Below are 26,225 nucleotides of genomic sequence, written 5' to 3'. Positions count from 1 at the left end.
ATTATGATTCCTACTCCAAGAACTACTCTCCAAGAGAACGAGTAGGATTATGACATGTATGCAGAGCCCAGTAGCCTACATCCGTATATATACTCTTCAAGAGGTTACAGCAAGAGAGTGCAACAGTAGGAGATCAAGAGAAGAGAGATGATGTTTACGTGGGAGAGAGGAGCGAAGTTGGGGAGAGGAAGCTCAGCTTCGGTTAGCTTGGGCATCCTCAGAGATGGATCCTCCTCCTCGAAGAAGCTAATGGCAGTCAAGTCCGCACCAGTCTCCAAGTCCTCCATCTTGAAGGACGAAAAAGAGATCCTCGATCTCTTGCAAGATTGCCCCGAGATCATCGGCTGCCTCGGCGACGACATCAAGCTCGACGACGATGGCGAGGCCACCTACAGTCTCTTTCTTGAGCTCGCAAACTTCGGCAGCCTCTTCGACATCCTCCGATCTTCCCACGGCCCTTTCTCCGAGTCCGAAGTCCGGCGCTGCGCCAGGTCCATCCTCAGAGGCCTCACCCATATCCATGCAAAGGGTTACGTGCATTGCGACATTAAGCCACACAACATCCTCGTGTCTGGCTCCGGCGAGGTCAAGATAGCCGACTTTGGGCTTGCCAAGAGAGCTGCGGAGAGGTCCCAAGGGATCTTTATTCGAGGCACACCACTGTACGTGGCCCCGGAGGGTGTGGCTCGGAACGAGTACGAGCCGCCGTCGGATATATGGTCTCTCGGGTGTACGTTGATCGAGTTGGTCACCGGCAAGCCAGCAAGAAGTTTCCCGGTCGGCTTCGAGCTGCCGGCGGTGTTGTTTCGGATCGGTCGCGGCGACGTCTTGCCGGAGATCCCGGAGAGCCTTTCAGAGGAGGGGAAGGATTTCTTGAACAAGTGCTTAGTGAAGGACCCAAAGAAAAGGTGGACGGCCGAGATGCTACTGGATCATCCCTTCGCATCAGATTATGGGGAAGAAAAAGATGGACATGGCGCAGCACCGCGCGGAGCCCAAGAAAGAGTGTTAGATTGTGCCGCAGGGTTAGGAGGCGAAGTTTTGCATGTCGCTCCTCGGCAGCCAGCCCTTGTAAATTGACTTTGTTCTCATATACTCGATTCAATGATATTTTTTTATTATTTTTACGATCAATATTTCTTGTTTTATTTGTTCACGCATGGTGAGTCCGTTACAGGGGATCGGGAACATATTCTTCGAGTGACAATTTGTGATTGGACCCATCAAACGATCTATTTTAAATAATTTTAGGTTTGACATAAATCAATTTCAGTTATGGAGGGATCATTCCAATTAAACCTATTTATTAAATAAATTGAGTTCAGATTTAGATCTTTAATTTGTTTAATAATTGGGTCGGATCGTTACTTGACCTAGTTAACCATACCTATTTAATCTATTTAAAATCTACTTAATTTATTTTTATCTATTTAACTTGACTTGCTTAATCTATTTAATCTATTTAAATCCATTTAATTTGTTAAAAATCTGGACTTGACCTGCTTAATAAATGAAAATATGAGTTGGGTCGGATTACTTGTTTAATAAATTGGTCGGATTCAAATATGAAACTTTAACCTGATTCAAATCTTGAAGTAGTGGTATCCTCAAGATTCAACCATGCTTGGTATCCCCCTCCCCTCCTATTTTTCACCAAAAAAAAACGGGGGGGGGGGGGGGATTGGAAGTAAATGCATGCATATGATGGGGGCATGTTATACAGAATACATTTTTATGACAAGACCGTGCACATATATGGAAAGAATGTTTCCAGACGCTGTAAATCTGATTGCAGCACATGTGGTGTAATTTATATGCCAGTGTTGGGCTTCTTAATTCACCCATTCGTACGTTTTCAGAAAATCCTCTTCACCATCTAAAAATAGTAGCCGCAAAACTTGAATATGATTTTGCTATGGCTTGTATACGCGGAATTTCCAGGTTTCGGACAAAGTTTAAATCCTGTCCCATTCAGGTTTAAATGGAGAGATTTAGTTTCTTAACTACAATTGTTTGTATATTGTGCAGCGACCGTGATTAAGAGCGTTCCTCTTATGTCACCAAGGTGGTAGCACAGTTGGAACGGGGTTTTGCTTCCACCAGCACGGTCCAGGTTCGAAACGTATGGGCGTCGATTAAATGTTGAGGACTGTATGCCCTCCGCTTGGACATGCTCGGTGGGAACACTATCTAGTTCAGGTGGCGCTGGAGTGACGTACTTACACGTGGGGTGACCCACGGGTTGGGAAGGGTATAAGCAAAAATTTCTACTCGCATCGAACATTCCCTAGTGGAAGGGGGGCCCAGTGGAAGCTGCTACGCGGATGAGGTTTTCTCTTCCTCCCTCCTATTTTTTACTATAAAAAAAACAGTGGACTGCACAATATCGCATCGGTCCTAATACATTTTGGGATCAGCTTTTTTTGACTACTCGATGTTGGAATCATTGCCGCTTGAGCACAATATATAGCTACCAGAACATCGCTGTAAAGGCGTGCAACACTCTCATCTGATCTTTCTGATCTAGACGGTGCACAAGCCGAGATCTTCAGTAACCTCCACAAACTTAGTAACTAGGTCGGGCTGTTCCCAGCAGCAACAAGTCTCTCCCAATTATGATGGGAGATTAAGACTAGTAATGGCGATTGAGCAATTGGATCAACCTTGAACTAGATAGGATACTTTATTCAACTGGATCTTGACATGCTAGCAACCATTGAAGGATGATTATATATCAAGACGCAATCAAAATTTATATCCATTGCGGCAAAAGAATTTGTAAATTTGTACAAAGTGCCGGCTTCAATTTTCCCATGGTGGTAAGAGGATTGCTACCTCATGTCTCTCACAATTCATATTTTTCTCATTCATATTTTAATGCTAAAGCCTCCTACGAGATTGCCGTCCTTGATGGTCCCACCTTTCCGCAACTAATCCAATCACAACGTATATAATATCCCTCCTTTCCTTGGATTTTCCCTTTATCCAAGAATCTCCACGGATATCGCCCTTCGCGTTCGATCCACGCCATCATCTGGGATCCCGAATATCTTCGTCCTGTGTGGGCTCCCCACTGCAATACTCTAACGGGCGGCTGGTGATCGAAGAAGAGCGCATACAGAAGATCGATCGCGTCTCAGATTTATCCGTTATTCGGAATATCCATAGATATAGCGCCCGCTTTTTAGCCCCGCCTTCGGCCGGCGCCATCTGATGAGATCACCGACCGTCTAATCAGTTCGGCTCCACCGTGACACTCGGAAGGGACGGCATTGAGATGACCTCGACTTGTATAAATTCCCAGGCGAAACGGCACAAACGACAAGGTCCTTCTGCGGCCCTCCCGTATCGGTGCTTCCCCTCGTAAGGGAACCCGAAAAAAGAATTATAGTAGTGCCCACTATTTGTCGCCATGGTCGCTCTTCTCCGCTTCAAATATTCCAGTAACCCTCTTCCCTTCCTCTCCCACTACTCCCCAACCCCACCTCAACACCAAAGAAGCTCTAGTTCTCGAAGAATTATTCTCCCATGGCGTCGTCCATATGCCGCCCTCCTCGCGTCTCCGGCGTCGCCGTCGACGCCTTCCACCTCGAGAGGAACGCCTCCAATCGGAGGGAAGTTCCATGGATCGCGCCGATGCGGAGCAAGAACGGTTCTTGTTTCCCGTATCTTGCGGGTTTAAAGAGAGTCTTGGAGACTCATCGATCGGCGAAGCGGGACTTGGGTTCTTGGGTTCCTAGAGCGTCGGTTGAGGCTGGTGCTGTGGCAGAGGAGAAGAGGAGGGAGGAAGAGGAGGAGAGGAGGCCTTTGAGAGTTGGGCTGGTCTGTGGGGGTCCGTCGGCGGAGCGTGGGATTTCGTTGAACTCCGCAAGATCCGTTCTTGATCACATACAGGTATGTTTCTGCGATCAAGGTTCTAGCTTTGTTGGTTTCGTTCGTTGTGGATTCTTTTTTTTTTTTCAAGAATCGAGGATAGTGTTGACGAATAATGAAATTGTTAGTAATTGCAAAACGTTACGATATTGTCCGTAAAATGAAATCTTTTCTAGTAATACATGTGAACGCACTTGTATTCCTTGGTTTTGGGTTCAAAACAGAGGTCTTTTTCAAGATTATATTGCTTTGTTTCTCAAATTATTGGATCGACAACTCGGTTAGTATACCAACTTTTAGTAGGTTAGAATTTCTGATGTTGAGTATGATATGTTTGTTGAATTAGAGTTACGTTGAAGTGCTATGTGGAGTTGGTTGATGTTAGTCCCGTTGCATGTCTGTAGTCTGAGAAACTTTGGTATTGAGTCGCAGTTTCAGGCATTTGATTTTGACAAGACAGAAGCAAGATTCTGGTGGTGATGTTATGTACAGAATATGTATAGTTATAGTTGATGATATGGATAGTTTAAAAATGATTATTACTTTTAAACAGGGTTGCAAGCGCCTAAACATTATCATTTTTAACTTGTGAGCTGTGACACCGAATATGTACAGAAGGGGAAGAAATCTTGAGTTCCTATACTTGCTTGGTTGCACGCATTTAATTCCCTGGAAATGGGTTACTAATATGACTTACATGGCTTCCAGCTCCACTTCCTTGCAATCAGACAATGAGCATAAGATTGATCTAGTTAAGGCTTGACATGGTTACTTTTATCTACCTTCTGATGATTCATATTAATTTGGTGATCTCTCTAGAGATTAGGCATTAGCCACTCTTCTGACCAAAGTAATTGTTATCATTAGGGAACATAATTCATATGACTGTGAGTGAATATGCTCTCTCTAAAATTGGCTTTCAAATTTCTGCTTTTTGTATTCTGTTGAGAATTTTTTGGGGTTTGAGTTTATAATGCTTTCTCTTTGAGGTATTTTAACTAAAATACCTATGCCTATTTCGACAAATATTATTTTCTCTGTATATATACAATAATTTGGTATCATTAATGGGATGAATGTGGAATTGGTATTATTTTTTGTAAATGATATTCAAATTCATGTTCACATTACATCACAGGGAGAAGATTTGCATGTCAGCTGCTACTACATTGACTGTGATCTCAATGCATATGCAATATTACCTGCCCAGGTTGGTATACCGAATCCTAGGTTTCTAAGTATTTATTCACTTTATAATATCATTTGTAATTTGACTAATAATTTCTGTGCACTATTGAATACCTGTATTCAAGATTTGCTGTCCCGGTACGGGACCCCGTATCGATGTTGCACTAGCATAATATGGAATTTTTCCAGCATACCGAGTGTCGGTATGCCATCCGTACCGGTTACTAGTATTGAACTGGTACGGTATGGTATACCGTGTACCGCTTGGTTTCGGGCTGGTACAGCGAACCATGTCTGTATTTGCTAATAACATTTCCTTATATGCAATGTGAATCTATTGTATAAGGGTCTTCTCTAGCTTTGGTGAACATATGGGCCATTCTCCATATCCCATTGGCCATTGCATTAACTCGAATGCTTATTACTTGAGTTCCTTGGAATTGTAACATATATATGGAATCATCACATATTTGCAATGTTCATAATGCTTTTCCCGGTCATTTCACTTAGTTTTATTATATCTAACATACTTATGCCAATTTGTGGCTAGTTCTATCAGCCACGGAAGTTGGATAAGTTTGACATCTGTTTGTTCAAGGGTACCTGTAAATTGTTTTCTCTTCTGTCACAAGTACTTTACAACTGTTTTTGAACATAGAGATGTCTAATAAGTTAGCTTTACAGATGATTTAAATGACCATGATACTTGGCATATTTTAACATTTTTTCTTTCTGGACCACTTGTAGATCCAAAATCATGTATTTCACTGCATATTTTTCCTGTTATGTCTCTTGTGCAAGTCAGTAATGTGATGTTATTTCCATTTTACTCTTTTCACAGTTGTATTCAAATACTCCTGCAGATTTTGATTTCAAACTAGAGAGGTTAGCCTTTTGAGTTCAATATGTTGCCTTCTTTGTTCAAATTAATATATTTTGGATGTTACTTTTTTCTGCTTGATTTTTTGCAGCCTTGCCCAAGGTTTTCAGTCATTATCTGACTTTGCTGCCCATCTTGCTGTCTCCGTGGATATAGCATTCCCAGTTATTCATGGTCGTTTTGGTGAAGATGGTGGCATCCAGGTTTGTATTATGAATGAAATAAACTCAACTCAACGAAATGAAAGGAAACAAAGCGTTAATACCAAACTAGTTGGGGTCGGCTCCATGAATCCATTTTCTCCATTTTGCTCTGTTTAAGGCTACACTTTTTGAAAGATGCACTAGTGTTATATGAATGATATAAGAGATAATATAACCGTATGACTCATTAAAGTTAAATGCTACTCCTAGGGGTTGTGCAGTTGACAAGCTTAAGGAAGTTGGTTTGTTACAATATCAAAATGAATGAGTCTTATGAACATGTTTAATAAAAATTGATGGGTCCTGAAATATCAAAAATGTGAAAACATTCTTTCCCGTGCTTTTCTACATAGAATTGGGTTTTATTATCTGTATTTTTTTAGGAAAAAAATCACATACTATCAATCTGCCCATTAAGAGGAGAGTTGAAGTGACATGATTGTTATTGCCCTTGACCTTCATACACCTGGCACTACATAACTCTCCTTATCTTGGTCTCACGTGATTCTTGTTGTGGAACCCATGGACGCAATAGGCAACTTTGTTTGGCTTCATATGTGCTAACTTTTAGCTCATTTTTTTATCGTAATCAAATGATCAAATTAACATCTATACTACTCATGTTCAATCATTTAGGAGCTGTTCGAGAAAGCGAATGTGCCATTTGTTGGTACTTCATCAGATGAGTGTCGCAAGGCATTCGACAAGGTAAGCAATCAATCTTCACTTCTAGATCGTAACAATTTTAGGATATTGTTTTGCTGCTTCTCTTGTAACCAAGTATGCATACTTGTTTAGCGCTTGATTCTTAGCAGAAAGGTGCAAATTGCTATCTCTGTTTCGTGTTAATGGATCTTCTTGGTAAAAGAAGGTGTGTGTGTGTGTGTATGTAAATATATATACATATAATATAGGTAGGCTAGGATATACTCAAGTGTATCTCCACTCAAATATGGCTAGATCATCATTGATGATGGAGGTCCAACATTGATGATCCGGGCTGTTGGATGTGATCTGCTACATGTAAATTGCTTAGATACCAAAAAAAATATTATTTAGACTATCCAATTTTTGACCACTTGATGCATATGCTAGGGGTCTTCAAATTACATGATATTTGGAAGCAGTTCAGAGATAGTAGATCACATCTAGTGGTTTGGGTTATCGACGATGAACCCTCATTATCCAATCATATGTATGTATGTATTTATGTATATGATGTATCCTAGTCTACCTCTCTCTCTCTCTTTGTGTATATATTTATATGTGTGTGTGTGCAGTCTAGACTCTATTAACTACTAATCATGGTGGAATGAATATATATTAGTTATTGGAAAATATTAGATATTATACTCATATTAGGCACAAAATAATAACTTATTATATGACTGTTTTGAAATCGACACATCGTAGGATTTGCATGATGGAGTGTAGTTTGATTTGGATGTGACCAAGTCTAGAATTGAGTTTTAGAGTTTAAATTTAAAAGGTTAGAAACCTTGTTCAAATAATCTAGATCAGCTTTACAAGTCCTGATCTGCCAATTGCTCTTATTAGGAGCAGCCTCTGCTTTTAAAGGTTAAAGGTTAAAATGTCATGTATGGCTTATAATACAAACTTTATCAAAACCTAGGTCCCGGTTAATATCCCAAACTTGAAACTGATTAGATCATGTTTAGCTTACACCAGACGTAGACATTATTTGTTTCCCCAATTTTTCACTATTGATAGAGAAAGGGTCTATTGCTCCTTTTTCTATTGGAGAAAGAGATAATCAATAGCATCCAGATAATAAAATTCAAATATTGTACCCATGGTATGCAAAACCAACCTAAATCGGACGGTACGGGGCGTAACGTGCCATACCAGTTCGGTACCGATATTCGGCACGGATGGCGTACCAACACTCGATATTCCAAAAAAAATTCCGTTCCATACCGTATCGACATTGTGCTAGTGTGTCACCGATACGAGATCTGGTACCGAGACGACGAACCTTGGTCTGACCTAAAACTATTTAGTTAGGTTGGTTTTGGGGCTATGATGCAAAATCAAAAACTAGTTAGTGTTGTCTCCATATAAGACCTAAACCCAACCTAATCCATTGCACCTATCTTTTCCCAAAAGCAAAAGGCAGATATGAAAGGGAAAAGGGACCACAGCTACATTTTTCCAAAGGGTGGTAGTGAAACTAGGAAATTAAGGTTCATTTCTTTCTCCTAGAACAATTTTCAATAGCCCTTAAGAAGTAGAGATATGGTTGAGAACATGGTATGCCATATCGGCCCGAATCGGGCGGTACATGGCATACCGTACTGTACCGATTCGGTATCCGGTACGGATGGCGTATTGACACTTGGTATGCTAAAAAAATTTCATACTGTATTGACACTATGCTAGTGTGGCACTGCTACGGGGTTCGGTACTGAGACAGCGAACCTTGGTTCAGAAGACAAGGTTCAAGCTCATGTTGTATCAAAAATTAGCACATGTTTCAAGCCCATGTTGTCTTCTTATGATTATGGAGACACTAGAATTTTTTTTGGTACAAGGAAAGATCTATTTTGTATACAATAATAAACTATGTCTAAACGTGCACAAACATGCATATCAGTGTAGAAATTAATAAGCTACTTTATCTAAAGGTAAAATTACCATTCTAATAATATTAGAGATTATTTTTAACCATGGTGCTGACATTGTTCCTTCAAAAATTACTAGGTACTGTAGAACATTAGTATATCAGATAATACCTGATAAATCCCCTATTCTAGTCAGTCAAAAACATAGTTCTCGTTCATTGTTATATCTACTTGCTTCGTTGTTTACAATACTTGCAATTTTTATGGGCATCTTGGTTGTCGATGGAGTATTGTAGTACTAAAAAATAGGAGATATTGGGTTAAATTGGCTTACTAACCTATGTAATATAATTATAAAAAATTGAGAAAATGCTAGATGGTTGGAGGAGAAGTATATAGCTGTTCATAAAATAAAGGTGATGTACAAAACGAATTAATCTTATGGGTCAGCCAACGAAGTTATGGGAAAGGATAATTGAACAAAGATTAAAAAAAATAACAACCGTTTCAATTAACCAATCTGGGTTTACGCTTGAAAGATCAGTAATGGAGGCTATCTTTTTACTTAGACAATCGATAAAAAGATATAGAAAGAGGGAAAAGTCTACATGTGGTCTTTACTAATTTAGGAAATCTTATGATAAGATGCCCAGAAAAGTGATTTGGTAGGCTTAAGAAGGAAGAGTATATATAAATGATATATTGAAATAATTGAGGGCATTTATGTTGGGCACTAACAAGTGTTTGGTGTTCCCGCGATAGAATAAGTGTTTTTCCAATCACAATAGACTTACATCAAGGATCAGCACTAAGCCAATATAAGATATTAATTATAGATAAACTCATAGCTAACATTCAAGAAGATGTACCACGATCTGTTTTTTGTGGACGATATTTTATTGATTGATGAAAAGAAAAGTAAATCAAATACTAAATGGGACTTATGAAGAAAAAGTTTAGAGGATAAGGGATTAAATTTAGTAGAGCAAAGATAGAGTATATGCAATGTGAACTTCATGAGGATGGAAATGAATATGTAATATCAACTAAGACCAATAGACAAGAGATACCATAAAGTGATTGATTTTATTGTTTAGGATTTTATTATAAAACAATAGTAGGGATATAGATGAAGATATGTGTAATAGAATTGGAGTTGCTTGGATGAAGTGGAAAGGTGCGTTTGAAATATTATGTGATAGATGCATATCTTGGAGACTTAAGAAAAGAATTTATAAAGCAACAATAAGGTCTACAACATTATATAGCTCAGAGTATTGGACAATAAAGAAAATATGTGAAAATAAATTGAGTACAATAGAAATGAGAATGTTAAGATGGATGGGTGGTAAAACTAAGAAGGATAGATTCCGAAATATATATATTAGAAGAGCTGTACATATTAAGGAAAAGATGGAAAATCAGATGAGATGGTATGTACATATACAACGAAGATATGAGGAGGACTCCTGTAAGCAGAGGTACTTTAGTTTGTGTTAAGGTTGTAAGAAAGGAATAGGAAGACCTAAACTAACATGGATGGAGGTTATGAGGAAGGATATGAAGAAACTTGGAATAACATCATAAGTGGCTCCAGATAGGAATACTTGGCAAATGAAAATCTATAAAATTCGGACCCCAAATAGTTGGGTAGAGGCTAGATGATTATGATTATGATTAGTTTGTTAATTGAGAAACAAGATAGACATAGGCAGCAGCTTTATATGACTTAAATGATCAATGTGTACATTTCATTTATTCATATAACATCCATAAATAATTCTACATGGTACTATGCCTTAAACTAAATCTAATTTCTTCTTAATATAATACCTAATGGTATCTTTTTTTTTGTTTTTATTTCATTGGTAGTACAATGCATCCTTGGAGCTGAGCAAACAAGGATTTGTGACGGTACCAAGTTTTCTTGTAGAGGTGTAACTCTACACTCACTACTTTATTTAATTATTGTTATATTGTCATACTTTGTTTTTGTTACCTAGTATATTGTTGGTTATGATTGCATGGCCTGCTGCATAGCATTGATTAAATATCATTGCATTTTTGTATTGTTCATTCATAACTTTTTTATATAGTAATATGTGATGCGATTGGTATTGTGTTTTTAAAGTTGAAGGGGAGAAAAATAAAGACAGGTCAAAACAGAGACGTAAGGTCTATGCCAATGCCAAGAATACTGGGGAATAATGGAGACGATACTTCTAAAATTGTATGAAGATTATGTTTAATTGATTTGACAGGCTACCTGATCATATAGAATGCCTATACCAGCATTACATATGCTTTTAATTGGGTTTTGTTTTGGTTTACATATCTCTTAATGATAATCTAATGCCAGTGATAATGTTGGTTGATTGTGTAGTATAGAATCAGAAGCCTGGCACAGGGTAGCCATGACCCATGATATGGATGCAGAAATACTGTTGATATCCATTATCCATAATGGCTTCTCACGAGCTAATGTAATGGTCATCAATCTGTGTACTAGCCATGGCTGAGCATTTGAATATCTGGGATGACAAACCTTGTGAAGAGCAAGCATAAATGTCCTCAAAGAGCTCCCACCTGCAGCCAACCCTCCCCCGCCCCCCCAAAAAAAAGAGAAAAAAAAACAGACTTCTTCGCCCCTATTTCCTGCTATAGTCTTCAGAGAGTGATGTGAAGGAGAACACAATGGAGAGATATAACATATTCGACTAAAGTTTCATACTATGGCACTAGACAGAAACTCCATGGACCTCTAAAGCATTGGATCAAGCATGTATGATCTGCCTTCCCTGTGGAATTCAGATCTGCATGAACTCCTTAGAGGTAGAAAGCCAAAGAAAGGGAATGATAAAATAGTATTTGTATACATAATGGAATTAAGAAGTAGAAACAAGGGAAGAGAGCAAACATTGATGTCCTCAAAGAGCTCCCACCTGGCAACCAACCACACCCCATCCCCTGCCCCACAACCAAGAAAAAGAAAAAGAATAATTTCGGATTGGTTCACCCCTAGTTTCCTACTACGGTATTCTAAGAGTGACGAGGACAACACAGTGGAGAGATAAGGCATTTGACTAGAGTTTCATACTATGGCACTAGACAGAAACTCCGTGGACCTCTAACGCATCAGATCAAGCATGTATGACCAGCCTCTCCCGTGGAATTCTGATCTTCATGAACTCCTTTAGAGGTATAAAGCCCAAAAAAGGGAATGATGCAAAGTATTTGTATAGATACTGGAATTAAGAAGTATAAACAAGGGAAGAGGAGATGGAACACATTTGCAATACTTATTTAGGAGCATGCTTGCCCAAAATACATGCAGAGTTGGGGTACTGGTTTCTAATGAGCTAATTACAATATGTGCGCAATGTTGCCAAATTTACATATGCTAACTAATGTGCATAAAAAACATCTGACTGATAACACTTGATGAACAAATTTAGCAGCATGTGAAAGTTGGTAAATGTTAAGGTTTGTCCAATGTACTTGTGATAGCGATATGTTGTTCTACTTGGTCTGATTTTATCTTATTCTATTATCAGATTATGTCTCATTTTCATATATCAGAACAGTTTTGGGATATATAATTTTATCTTGGTCATCAGCACTTGTTTTTTGTTTCTCTTCTGTTATCTCTTAAGCGAAATTCAACCTTCGATGGGTTTCTACCATTGATATTACAGTGACAAATTCAAGAGTCCTGAACATAATTCTGTATTTGGATTTCCTGTTTTAATCTAGGAACTTGATTCTTCATGTATGCAACGTGTAAATTTACACTTCTGCACTTTCCTAATGCAGGAATAATATGAAGCATTTAATTTTTGTCTTCGTATTGTCATTTTAAAACCTTGCTTCTTGGGGCGTGCACAGTTCAGGTCAGGTCGGTTTAGGGTTATTTTTGAAACCAAACTGGCTAAAATCAGTTTCCCAAAATTGAAACTGAAACTGAACCGACATAATACAAAAACCAGTTCAAACTGACCTGAAAAATTCGTTTTGGTTCAGTTCGGTTTATCAAGTTAAACTATAATAACAAGGAACCATAAATAGACAAAAAAAGTGTTCAACCAGATGGGAGAAAAATCTAAAATAGACACAGAATTGTAACAACGGTATTCCAAGTTTTTTTTTTTTTTTGTGTGTGTGGGGGGTGGCGCGATCTCAGATATCCAAGGAAGCATTGAGCAGCAAAGGCTCTCAAGCATGGCGAGGCGAAAGCCCGCAGGCAGCCACTGCAAATGTTTTGAGAAACAAGTTTTTGGATTTATCATCATCAGCAATTAGCAACCAGCAACGAGTGACTAGTAAAAAAAAAATCTATAACAATAAGAAGAGGAAAAGAGAAAACATGCCACCATAAATAGATAAAAAAATAAACTTTCTAGTTTCAACCAAACGGGAAAAAATGTAGAACTACACAACGGAATCGTAAGAAAGGAATTTCAACTGAAGGCGATCTTAGACATCCAAAAAAGGATCGAGCAGCAAAGGCCCTCAAGCCCGGTGAGGCAAAAGCCCTCAGGCGACCATTGCGAATGTTTTGAGAAACAAGCCTTTGGACCCCTAGAGAAAACCCATCTCACAATTCATAAACAATCCTAGAATGAAGAAAGAAATGAGGAAATAGACAAGAAAAAAGAAGACCTTTTACAGACACCAGCAGTGGAGGAGATTGAAGGGAGCCGAGGGTTTCAAGTTGCTATGGTGATGGATGGAGGAGTACAGGATTTAGGGTTCTAGAGGCTCGAAAGAGAAAAAAATTAGGGCACGCCATGGTCGTTGTCTTGGGTGTGATGGGCTATATATACTGCTTCTTAAAAGGCTTGGGTGATGGATGATTGTTGATATTTGATCGAAGACTTAGAAGCAAGATTTGTTGTCTCGATGACTCTATATTGGTACTATCCTATTATGGTGTCAGTACACGGTATGGTATGGTAAGATTCGGCGTACCCAGTATTAGTACGGTATAGTATCACAAACTGATTCTGTATCGGTACGGTACGTCCAGTATAGTATGGTATGTTCGATACGGTACGGTATCGACCATGGTTTGCCGTACTGATCCGGCCTGGGACCGGTAGCGGATCAGCGTGGAATCCGGTACCGGTAGTTTATTGTTGAAGAACCGGTACGGAACCGGTACAGAAACGGTTCGGACCGGTCCGGGCCGGGACCGGGTCGGACCGGTCTGAGCCGCCACCGGTACGCCGACTGGTATCGATACGGCGGACCTTGGTATCGACCGATACAACAAACCTTGCTTAGAAGTGTTAGGGTTGAGGAAATTGGTTCCATTTAGTCCCACATCGACTATTTAAATGAAAATTTCTCGCTTTGAAAGAAGAATCCTTACAGGTCCTGTCGCCAAGCGTGAGAGCTTATAAATTGAACCGATTTTTTCGGTTCCAAGAAATTCCAAACCAAAATCAGACTGCATGTCGAAAACTCGACCTAAACCGAACTGAAATAACTGGCTCAGGTCAGTTTTGTGGTTTGTTCAGTTTTGTTGCACACCCCTACTTGCTTCTTTGTGTTTGCAGTGTAAGGCGTTACAATTCCATGGAGCATGAATAGAATGAAGCATTATGCATATGAAAACATTAATGCTCGATCTTCATGTTAGTAAATGTGTTGTTAAAGCCACTTCAGCATGGTCTTTTGTTCTACTAACTTGCTTTAGGTTTGCAAGTCTGACCATCTTGTGTAGGTTGTTGATATGCTAGCAACAATGTATGTCTCAGAATCTATCTCTGTTATCTTTGTTGTCTGTACTATGGATTTCCTGGTTGGAAAGCAGCATCTATCCTTTTTGCTCCTTTGGAATTAATTTTGTATGTGTGAAAATTTAGCACAATCAACCAGACAAGTCTGAATTAATAAAGTGGTTCTGGAGCAATCATCTGGACCAAGAAAGAGGAAAAGTTGTGGTAAGGCCCATTTGGTTTATGTTAAAATGTTGTGGAATGAATATCAATATAGTCATGATTGACATTTTTGGTTTTGCAGGTCAAGCCAACTAGAGCAGGATCAAGTATTGGTGTTGCAGTTGCTCATGGTGTTGATGATGCCATTGGGAAAGCGACTGATATAATATCAGAGGTAATTACATTCACTGATTTTTTAATAAAATACAATAGAAAAGAAAATGATGGAAAACTTTTGCTTTCAACTGAATGTTTCCTATGACCAGCAGGGCATTGATGATAAAGTTATTGTTGAAGTTTTTCTAGAAGGTGGGAGTGAATTTACAGCCATTGTCATTGATGTTGGGACAGATACTGATTGCCACCCTGTTGTTCTACTTCCAACTGAAGTAGGTTCCATCATATTTTTCATGTTCTAACAATTAACTGGTTCTGGTATATTGTTTCATATTGCTCATGATATCTCAGTGTGCATTCTAAGATATTTTATATAGAACCAACCAGCCTCAAATAGTTGGCTTAAAGATTCTTTTGTTATGGATATATGATGGCTATATATTATGTAGTTAGAAGATGCCGGCACCGATGTTCATGATTTTGAAGCTGGGTTGTGGTTTAATTATGACCACATGATTTTGATGTTCATGGATTAGTGAATCTTGTGATTCGAGGTCCCTTTACTAGGTACATTCAGAATCTCCAATGAAAATCTGACCCATTTACCGACTCCTCAAAACGAAGTATATTATGTTTGTCAACTGAAAACATTTACTTGCAAGGAAATCCTACTCGGCATAATATATATGTGTCATAGGCTACAATACACTAAGATCTGAGGTTTGACCGGATTCGATGACAGCTTTGCATCTTTGTCTGATCAGTCTCTCTCCATGGAGCACCTTAGAATAATGGAATTCCTTAAACCGGAGTTAACCTTACAAACCAGATATTGCTTCAAACCCAAGGTATAAGAATAAGCTGTTTTGGTTGGCTTTAAATAAACTGTTGTGGCTGAGGGTAGAAAAAGATTCTGATACTATTCAAGCACATTTCCAGCTGAATGAAGTTGATAAAGTCTCTTGGTGGTTGTACCAAAGGTCTGGGTTCAATCCCTAGGGTTTGCGGAGTTAGGGGTATTTAGGGAGGGGTATCCTCCGCTGGGTATATGTCTTCTGCTATCAAAAGAATAAAAGGACATAATTCCAGCTGTTAGAAGGTTTATTTTTATTATTTTATTTTAGTCTTAGTGATTGTTGATGCCTTGCATCACTTACATCTAAGCAAGCCAATATTTCTGTTCCACCAATTCATATTGTTAAGTTCCTATCCTTTGAAACGAACTCCATCAGATCCTTTCACTATTTTTTGTCTTGTTTTCTACTTTGCATAGGCCTCTCTTTTCTGTTATTAGGAGCAGGCAGTTTTAAAATTTGCAATCCAGAAACTAGCAGGATCACCAGATTCACCACTAATATATGCTCCTCAATCTTACTGAAAAAGGTAATTACCAGGGCTTAGTAGAAAATTGCGTTGATCAATTTTGAACATTTAACTTCATTGCTGGATCTAAACTTGTGTATTTTCACTTTGTAGATAGGCTTCTTGTGGATATTTATTTCTGATATTTAGATAGATCTACAAACAATATTGCAAGTCAATGAATGCCCAACTGTGGGAGTTTTATACTTAAAAGGTCAACTTTGAGTGTCACTGTTGATCAGTGTTTTCATGATCCAGTGACAGAAGTTTCTGGGACCTGGTATATCATTTTATCTCATCCATTGGCAGGTGGAGCTTCAATATTCTAGCAGAAATGATGCAGAAGATACGATATTTAATTACAGGAGGAAGTATCTTCCAACAAGACAGGTATGAAAGGGTGCAAGGTATCTATATACCTTTCTAGATATATGGTCAAATATTTGCTGAAGATCCTGGATATATGTTGCCTTTTGTTATCTGAGTACTTGCAGCTATACTGCTGCAAGACGGAAACATGAATATGTGCCATAAGAGTTTGAATTGTATAGCATGATGAAACGTAACTCGTGGACTTTGGCATTATAAGGAAAGAAAACACTCATCTCTTGACTCATAGCTCAAGGATGGTTCTTAGCAGTCACATAAATGTGCACGTGTGCACACTCTCAGATGTATGGATGCGTGTTGTAGATACATACTTGTGTATAACCATGTTCGGAGTGTTTGTCCCCTCCATAGGTACATTATCTTCTTTTGAAAATACACTCCAGGTTTTATGTAGTAACAAGTATGTTAACCAAAAGTGCGAGTGCAATTACCACATAGCATAAATAAGATTTCATGAAAGAGTATCTGATCCCAAACATTTTACCTATTGGTTCATTGCTGTCCAACAAATTACTGAATAGTCAGACTCACATGCATTCTATCTGCCAAGTACTAGTGTCATGAGAGAGGAAAAAATGAAAGTTAACTATGGCTTCCATAATACTTATAATGTTGAGATAAAGAATAAACATTTAAAATCCAACTCTAAGTTTTAAAAGTATTTGTGTAGGCATTATTTTTCAATCCACTAAGACTGCATGACTTGTAGGGTGCCAAATAGTTGAGTTGGTAAAATCTCGTCTTGACAATAGACCTGGGTTTGATTCACACCCTCATGCAGTAGAAATGGTGGGGCTTGCACCTTTTTCAATCTCAAAAAGAGAAAGAAAAAAATTAAAAGAAAGACAAATAGCCCATACAGGCATGGATGAACGAAATACATGAAAATCTTTTCTAATTTTAAAAGTTAACTTATATGCTTACTGGATGATAATTTGGTAGTAAGTGAAGTAACTCCATATAGTGATTTCAGAAACTCCTAGTCACAATATTATATTATCTCAGCTGTGGCAACAAAAAAAATTAGCATTGTTAAGTGGTATCCACCGTATAATAAAGTCGATATTGAGCTTTATTTATAAAGCATGAAACATGTATGGAAGTGTAAGAATATAGTTTAAAGAATGTAAATATACAATCAAAAAACTTTCCATTATCATCTTGATTTGAATAATTGTATTGTGCTTCTTTTCTGATGGGAAGAACTGCACACATCTATCATTTTTATATTTTTTCTGATTTCTTAGTTTCATATTGTTCAGTAGTTAAGATCCCGACAAGTCTATTTTGTGCCTATAACTCATTTTGTACTAGAAACTGGACTATATATAGCAATATGTTGCAGTACTAGCAGCTATATTTCCTTGAGATTCTCATTCGTGTTCTTTTGTGTTTAGCTGCATCTTTGTTATGATGGCTGTAACTTAAATGAGAAAGTCCAGTCATTGTTTTCGGTTCCTTCTTCTTGAAAGCCATTACCAAATTATGTTTACAAATATTGGCCAGGCATTCAAACATATTCATGTGTTCTAAACTTCTACTTAAACTAGGCATGTGGTTTTCAAAACTTTATCTTAAGTTTACCATCATATTTTTCACAGGTTGCTTACCACACTCCTCCACGCTTTCCAACTGATGTAATTGAATGTATCAGACAAGGAGCTTCCTTGTTATTTCAACGTCTCCATTTGCGTGACTTTGCCAGGATTGATGGCTGGTTTTTACCTGATCCTGTTGATGTATTACCATCAGTGGACAACCATAATAAGTTCGGATTCACTAAGTCGGGTGCAATCATATTTACTGATATCAACTTGGTAAGAGACAAGTTCATGTTATCTGCGGCATTCTTATTTACTGGTATCTGTTTGATTTACCCTCTCTAAGTTTTATATGATGCTTACTAATTTCTTTTGCTACTATGCTGTTGTTGCCATTTATTTGACCTAGATAAGTGGGATGGAGCAAACCAGCTTTTTATTTCAGCAAGCCTCAAAGGTACCCTTTTTCTATTACTGTTGATATCTGTCAACATCCACTTCGGGATTACTAGTGATATTATGGTGATATCATATGTAACGGTGATAGATTTTTCTGAAATTGTAAAGCCTCGATCTTATACATATATATGACATTATTATATATTTTTTTCCTGACACACAGTGGAACTCTACTTCAGGCTATCTTGATCTATGTGTGCCAAAGCTACAGTGGTGATCTGTATATATATGTGTGTGTGTGTGTTAGAGCTTGTGCTGTTGGTCATATTTAATAGGATAGAACCTTTGTATAAGGGAGAATGAAAGTTGTGGCTTGTGGGACATAAATTGCTGATAGATTCATAGATTTTTCAGTTGTGGGAATAAGGGCTGACCTTAACTCTCATAATTTACTTTTCATGATGCAGTTTCTATTAAAGAAGCAAAATTTAGGACATGCATTATTAAAATAAAATTAGGAAGAGAAGGGTAACATTATTAATTATCTATATTGAAGCATTTATTTTACTATGTCATGATGGTGTATATGAAGTTGGGGCTTCATTGATTGCAATGTTGATGCTTTGAAGAAATGCTTTGTTAGCTCAGCAACATCAAGATTATGATACTAATAAGAAAGCTAGCCAAGTAGTTGAGAGTTATCTCCAGCGGCTACTGAGATTGTGGAAGATCTTATAACAACATTTAATTAGGGAATGAGTGGATGGTGAATAGGTTAAAACACCACTTAACATAAAGGAAAGCCTTACTGATTTGAACCGCTTGGTTCAAGGCATACTGACTTGAACCGGCATGGTGTTAGGTCGATTCGGCTGTTTGGCCCAGTAAAGGGCCTGAATTGGCACGAACCAAGTGAAACTGCTTGGTTAGACTCGTTTTGGAGCAGTTCGGACCCCTTACCCGTTTTTCTTTCCCTTTTTCCTTTTTCTCACTTTCCCTTTTTCCTTTGTTCCTTCCTTTGTTTTCCTTCTCCCTTCCTTTCTTTCCTTTTTCTTCCCTTCCTTTCTTCTTTCATTTTCTTCTTCTTTCCTCTTTTTCTTTATTTCCTCTTTCTTCTTTCCTTCCGTTTTCTTTCTTTCCTTTTTGTTCTTTGCCCGTCCTTCAATTCTTTCCTTTCTTTATTTCTTTTTCTTCTTCTTCTTCTTTTCTTTCCTTTTTCTCCTTCTTTCCCCATGTGGATGGATACTTTAAAAGTACTCTGAACATCCATAAACCTTAACTAGGTACTTTGAACAGCAACCAAGGCTTAATTGGGTACTCTAAAAGTGCACTACAATAATTTTAAACATCCATAAATCTTAAAATAATCCTAAAAAACAAAAGGAGGAAATAATAAGAAAAGCCAAAAAATGCTATACCAATACCGAACTAGTGCACATTTGTGTATCGAGTGTCAGTATGGTACAATTCAGCATCATATCAGTATGGTACCTAACATTAACATGGCAAAGTTGAAAATGTTAAGCTATTGTTGCAAAAAAAAATAATAATTGGAAGAACACATTTTTAACTGGTAATCATGGAGTGGGTATTTAACACTAGAAAGAGCTGGTGATTTGAAGATGATGATTATAGCTCGCTTTGTTTGATATTCTCACCCAAAATGTCCATCATTTCATCGAGCTATTATGACCAAATTTGGCAAAATAATCACTACATGAACCAACAGCCTTAGCCTTGTGTTAGCTAGCTATGCCTCCCTCCACTTGGGAGCAGTCCAGAGTTTGATCCCTAGCGGTGGTGTCCCCAATATATTTTTTCTTTTTGTTAAGAAAAGAACTGCAAGAATTTACCCTTTTAAGTGATGTATGAAAAGTATATGTTCTTTTTAGAATTCAATATGCAGAGAAGGTATGTGTGCAGAGAGAAGTGCTCAAAGGGTTAATATTATGTTGGAGAGTATATATCATTTGATAGCTAAAATGAAGTTTTTTCTAAGGTCCTTCTATGATGACCTTGACTTTGATGGCCTAAAACTTGTGAGGCAAGTATTTTGGTGGATGCGATGAATCCAATAATCTATTCAAGGTTCACCAAAACTGGTACTGGAGGGCATAGTGGCCAGCGACCGATTCAGCTCGGTACAGATGCATAAGTATTTTGGTGGATGCGATAAATTTGATAAGATACTCAAGGTTCACCAAATTGGTACCTAAACGTGTACCGGCCGGCAACCGGTTTGGCATAGTATAGGTCTGTACTGTGCCATTCTAGAGTATATCAAAACAAGGAGAGCCGAAGAGGGAGGGGGAGAGAGAGAAAAGGAGAGAAGGAGGGGGAGGGCCGCCTCAGCAAACCCTAATCCTAACCCGAGTGAGAGAGAGAGAGAGAGAGAGGGAGGGGGAGGGGGAGAGGGAGGGATGGAGGGACTTATTGGACCCTTGAACGTGGGCGTCAGGGAGGTAGACAGTCGCAAGCAACCAGGGGGAGAGGGAATCTAATCGTGAGTGGGCAGAGGGGGTTGGGGTCTAAGCGAACCATGCAGGGGGAGGGACCTGTCTCGATTTAATATCCTAAACTGTGTCGGTCTCCCACTAGTCTGGTATGCCCCGAATCGGCCAATTCAGCATGGTTTTGCAAATCTTGAACCTGCTGATTTGGGGGGGGGGGGGGGGGGGGGTTGCTGACTACATAAAATCATATGTCCATGCTCCATATGACTACATAAAATCTCCAATGTTTCAAGTTTCTTAATTTGCTAGTATCGTGCACAAATTAAACAAAGAAGATCTGCTTCATTTAGGATTTCATGCACCATCAGCGAAACTATCTAATTCAGACTACACATATTACAATATGCATTCATACCACCTGTTATTTGGATCACATCTTTCAGTTCTTAAAGCTAAATTATCTATGGAAGGAAAAAAAGTTATCTCCAGTTTGATTCAGATAATGAAGTCAGTCTCCTCATTCATATTCTATATTTAATAACCATATCTCTTGATTGTAGCAGATATTAATCGTAGAAAAGTTCTTTGCAATTTTGTAAAAATGATTAACTGCTTCCTGCGTTTTGTACAGTTGATATATAAGTCTTCTTTCAGTGTGCTGAAGTGATATAGAGATATACACCAACAGTTCCTACTCGTATTCCATCTGCTTTTTTCTCTTGCCCATCAGTGTTTAAGGCTATGTTCGGATGCTTGATATTCAAAAATCATGATTTTATTTTCTAATAATTCTAAATGTTTGAATTTTAAAAAAAAAGTTGAGTTTTTAAGGTGACACTTGGTTGTTGGAAAGAGAAAGTTCATAACTGGAAAGATTTGAAGATAAGAATGAGAGAAAAACATGAACTTTGAAAATTTGTACTCAAAAGTAGAAATCCTTAGTTTCATGATTTTAGGTGTTTTTTGAAAATTTATGCGACAACATACATTTCACATTACAAAATTATGGTTAGTAATTTCGAAAAGCTAAAATATCATGATTTTGAGGGACATCCAAATGCACCCTAAGTGATGTACTGAGCAAAGACACTTTCTTTGTGCAGGTTGGATTTTCTCATTCAAACATCCTTCGTACCATTATCCAGCATGCTTGCTTGCGGTTCCCTTGTCTTGTACCATGGAGAAAGTCATGGAGTGCATTGTCTACAAGACTGCAATCTGCACATCGTGCAAACGTCAAAAGAGAAAACAGAGAAGCTCAAAAGGTCTTTGTTATCTTTGGAGGAGAAACTTCAGAACGTCAAGTATCTCTCATGAGCGGGACAAATGTCTGGCTTAACTTGCAACGTTTTGATGATGTAAATCGCAAAAGCTTACAAATAATTGAAGCTAGTTAATGTCTCATCTTGGATGTTAAAATTTGTGCTGTTAAGTGTCGAAAATATACTTTTTCAGCTACTTTTCATGTTAATATTGTTAAAAAGTTCAAAACCATCTCTACATGAAAGTTTTACCAAGATTTCTTCTATTTACCTGAACTCTATGAAATAGCCTCAATTTGCATCGTCCAAGAAATTTTTATACTTTATCTTTATAAAATTCATTTTTGAGCCTAAAAAATTCTCTTAGAATTCATTTTTTAATTATATTGAGATATTTGGCCTCATCATCATCTTTTTGTGATATTACTTGTTCTATTATATGGATTGTTTGTGATTTTTTTCCTTTCAATCACCAATTTAACATTTTAGCCATAAGCATAGTTCTCTTTGTACTATAACATAAAACATCAATTTACATGCATGCGCTTATTTACGCATGTCAATGTTCATGTAATTGCAACTGTGAATCCTCTTTTGGGAATCTGAAGCATCAAATTCGTTTACCTGACACACACCCATACTCGTATCTTAGCAACATGCTTTGCATGCAGCATACCAGTTTATAATATCTGCAAATAAGTGCATAAAATTTTTTAAGTGACAGGCATGCCTTCTTATGGACATTGATGTCAGTGTATGTAGACTTCTCCCCCTCATCTGGGTTTCTTCATTTTGTGAATTTTTTCCCTTATGTATTTAGAATATAATTCATTGCTTCAAAGTAGCTTACATTTTACCTTTCTGGCCTTTATATTTTCCACTGTATCCTTTTATATTTTCCTATCTATTCTATTGATAATATATTTGCTTGCCTCTAGAATTTTCTTTACTCCAAAGAATATGCATATTGAGATTTACATGAAATTTTGTTATCATTGTTATTTTCTCTTTAATTGTTTTGGTGACTTCAGGTTGATGTACTTCCATGTCTACTTGCTCCTGCAAATGGATATTCATCTACCCAGCACCACGACGAAGATAATGATGCCAATTCAAGAATAGTTTGGTCTTTACCGTAAGTGTTCTTTTTGACATATATCTACAGTGATCCAGACAAGTAAATCCTTGCTACTTAAATGTTGAAATCTTTTAGGCCAAAGGGTCATGCTTGCTTTTACTGCAAGTTGTATAACCTTGATTCTTCTTGTTATTATCACCATTTTAAACCAATAATGTTAGAGCTTTCATATCATGTATTCAATGTGTTCATTGGAAATATTGACATATAAGAATTTTAATATTTGATCAGGGAGTCTATCTCCTAGCATATCTTTGTGCAACATTATTCTTTTAGTTCTTTCAAAATATATTACTAAAACCCATTTTCTGCTGCAGTTATTCTCTAGTTCTGCGTCATACAACAGAGGAGGTTTTTGCTGCATGTGTTGAGGCAATCGAACCAACTAGAGCTGCACTGACATCTCATTTACGCAAGCATGTGGTGACTGAACTCGCAGAAGCTCTAAATAAACATAGTTGGTTCACGGGTTTTGACATTGTTGATGAACCTCCTGTGAAATATTCACTGAAACAGTGGATTGAGTATGCTAAAGAAGCTCAAGCAGTAGCGTTTATTGCAGGTTCATCCTGAATGATACCACATTCAGTAAATTTATGTTTTATGATTGGTTTAATTTTAATTTCAATTTTAGTTAGTGATGCTTGCTTCTTGTTTTTATGGTAGTGGAGTATGTGTATGGACATAGGCATGTAGATGGAGACATATACAAAAACATGCCCACACACTTATATGTGTACTTATATGTGTGCATATATATATATATATATATATATATATATGCATGAGCGTGTGTGACGTGCAAATGCATGTGAATGCACACATACTTGTGTTTTGCTTGTTTATTTGTTTATTACATTTATTTTGGCAATTAGTATATTGGGTGGAGAGAGGGGGGAGAGAGAGCAAGAATGAGTGTCTGGCGTGGAGCATGCTGCCTGTTTGGAGACAAAAAAAATGACTTGATAAGCCTTCTTCTAGCTAAATTTATCTCAAAAAAAAAAAAAGAAGCCCTAAGCGGTGCTGTGCTGGGTCCTGGTACTGGCCTGACTTGGACTGGCACAGGCTGTCACTTGAGATGACGGTGGTATAATGTAATTTCCCGACAAGCCTAATATCTCTTTCCCTTATGTACTGCAAAATAAGCTAGTACATTAGTCTATGGTAAAGTAAGATCAATCGATGCTTCGTACTTTGTCAATAGTTTTGTTTGCGTACTACTGATCAAAGAGTGTCTCTGTTAATTTGGTTCTAGTTTATAATCAGAATAAAGCCAAAGAAACTGAACTTCTGTTGTGTATTGATGCCTTATTTTTCATAAGGTTACTTTAGTTCTTTCGATTATCATCATTTGCCATTATCTACAGTGCATGGTGGTATTGGTGAGGATGGTACCCTTCAAGCTTTATTGGAGGCTGCAGGAGTTCCTTACACAGGTTTGAGCTTTCATGATCGTTTTCTATCTTCTAACTTATACTCTTTTGCTATACAGCTGGGCTTTTGTCATAATAGTACATTTTTCAGGTCCTGGATCAATGGCTTCCAAAATTTGCATGGACAAAGTGTCAACATCTCTAGCCCTTAGCCATGTATGCTATTTGCAATACTTTTCAAGGATGGATATGCATACCAATTAATTTATTCTAATTGAATGGTTTTATGTTTCTCAACCTATGTATTTAATGTCGGTGTATAAGCTAAACATGAAAATGGCTTTGGTATCAACTGTCAAGTATATTCATTATGAGGTGAAATAGCTCTATTTGTGATGTTGAATTGTAGAATAACTTGCACAAGTTACTTTATGCAGGTGTCTTGTTTCTGTTTTTATGTTAAATGGAATGATTCAAGTTTTAATATTGGCTGAACTATTAAAAATTTGCAAGAACAAGATTATTAAGCTCAAGATAGTGTTGTGGGTAACTCATGTTCCACCATGCCTCTTCATATAGGTTTTCAATAACGGAGGCTTGAGGCATGTTTCAAGTTGCATATTTTGCTCTTAGCCTCTTACAATGAGTCACACCAGAAAACAATATACATTACTTGCTCTGACAATACACATACTTGAAAGTAGTGCCTAGGAAACAACAAACCTCAGGTCGCAGTGTTCCTTTTGGGTCTGCCTATGAGTCGCATCAGAAAATCTTTAAGTTTCCTTTATATGTATATGAATGATCTAAGAACTGTGGGGCATGCGCCTGCCATATTATATCATACCAACTTTTGGCATGAACTGGCATGCTTCGGTGCCCAGCCCTATTTATTTCTTTTACAAAATGCTGTTCTTTTATGGATTTATGCCTGTCAACTATGTGAATGAGACCTGAGATTTATGTATCTATGATTTGGCTAAAGAGCTAGCTACCTTAATCTTTTATTTTATGATGTGGCATTTATTATTTACATTCTCAATCTGCTAGAATTTGTGATTCTCTCCACTGTTGAATGCAGCTGACAAGTTCAGGAGTGCTTACCATACCTAAGGATGTAAGGAGTAAAGAGGAGCTACTAAATTCATCTCCTCTTGATATTTGGCATGACTTGACGACAAAGCTCAAATCTGAAACATTATGTGTGAAACCAGCTCGTGATGGATGCTCGACTGGAGTTGCTAGACTATGGTATGTGAATGCTCACACAATTGTGACTCTCCATATGTACTTTTGTTTGCCTGAGACTGGCATAGTGTTTATTAGTCTGCATCTGCATGAGTTTTGATGCACCAATCACACTGTTTTGCAGCACTGTGAAGGATTTGGAAGTATACATAAATGCATTGCGGAACTTTCTTCCACGAATTCCAGCTAATAGTTTGTCAAAGGTCTGCAAACTCCTACATTTAGGTTTTTCAGACATTGTGGGTAGGAATTTGTCTTGTAAGTAGGTCCTTTG

At 37.8% G+C, this 26,225-nt stretch overlaps 2 protein-coding genes across 9 annotated transcripts in view; both read left to right on the top strand.

Moving 5' to 3' along the window:
- The first annotated feature begins 249 nt into the window (after positions 1-249).
- Positions 250-1,272, top strand: LOC103702214 (mitogen-activated protein kinase kinase kinase 20-like). The gene has a single exon (XM_017841562.3). It carries the CDS (start codon positions 250-252, stop codon positions 1,078-1,080), a length of 831 nt encoding a protein of 276 aa, XP_017697051.3. The 3' UTR covers positions 1,081-1,272.
- A 1,931-nt stretch (positions 1,273-3,203) lies between these two features.
- Positions 3,204-26,225, top strand: part of LOC103702084 (D-alanine-D-alanine ligase family) — a 29,299-nt gene continuing 6,277 nt past the window's right edge. Inside the window, exons 1-20 of one of the 8 annotated variants that reach the window (XR_015967810.2) lie at positions 3,314-3,894; positions 5,012-5,083; positions 5,903-5,946; positions 6,033-6,144; positions 6,781-6,852; positions 10,599-10,661; positions 10,858-10,956; positions 14,594-14,671; positions 14,751-14,843; positions 14,935-15,057; positions 16,457-16,537; positions 18,139-18,354; positions 18,488-18,535; positions 22,034-22,288; positions 23,224-23,327; positions 23,648-23,892; positions 24,698-24,766; positions 24,855-24,919; positions 25,785-25,954; positions 26,076-26,154. Coding sequence is in view for 7 of the 8 variants with exons in the window: in XM_088702450.2 (XP_088558576.1) it covers positions 3,529-3,894; positions 5,012-5,083; positions 5,903-5,946; positions 6,033-6,144; positions 6,781-6,852; positions 10,599-10,661; positions 10,858-10,956; positions 14,594-14,671; positions 14,751-14,843; positions 14,935-15,057; positions 16,457-16,537; positions 18,139-18,354; positions 18,488-18,535; positions 22,034-22,288; positions 23,224-23,327; positions 23,648-23,892; positions 24,698-24,766; positions 24,855-24,919; positions 25,785-25,954; positions 26,076-26,154 (2,454 nt within the window). In the remaining variant the exon portion in view is untranslated. Of the gene's footprint in view, positions 3,895-5,011; positions 5,084-5,902; positions 5,947-6,032; positions 6,145-6,780; positions 6,853-10,598; positions 10,662-10,857; positions 10,957-14,593; positions 14,672-14,750; positions 14,844-14,934; positions 15,058-16,456; positions 16,538-18,138; positions 18,355-18,487; positions 18,536-22,033; positions 22,289-23,223; positions 23,328-23,647; positions 23,893-24,697; positions 24,767-24,854; positions 24,920-25,784; positions 25,955-26,075; positions 26,155-26,225 lie in introns of all 8 variants that reach the window. The other 7 variants (XM_088702452.2, XM_088702450.2, XM_088702451.2 and 4 more) reach the window with 7 other exon arrangements.

Source organism: Phoenix dactylifera, chromosome 8 (assembly GCF_051530095.1).
Source record: "Phoenix dactylifera cultivar Ajwa chromosome 8, Ajwa_hap1_PhDact_Kaust_v1.1, whole genome shotgun sequence".
NCBI classification, from domain to species: domain Eukaryota; kingdom Viridiplantae; phylum Streptophyta; class Magnoliopsida; order Arecales; family Arecaceae; genus Phoenix; species Phoenix dactylifera.
The sequence above is the reverse complement of the archived record's forward strand: the minus strand, read 5'-3'. Positions and strand labels throughout refer to the sequence as shown.

What these genes read in the sequence shown, in the direction of transcription:
- LOC103702214 (XM_017841562.3), top strand. Translation starts at nt 250, where the DNA reads ATGGCAGTCAAGTCCGCACCAGTCTCCAAGTCCTCCATCTTGAAGGAC.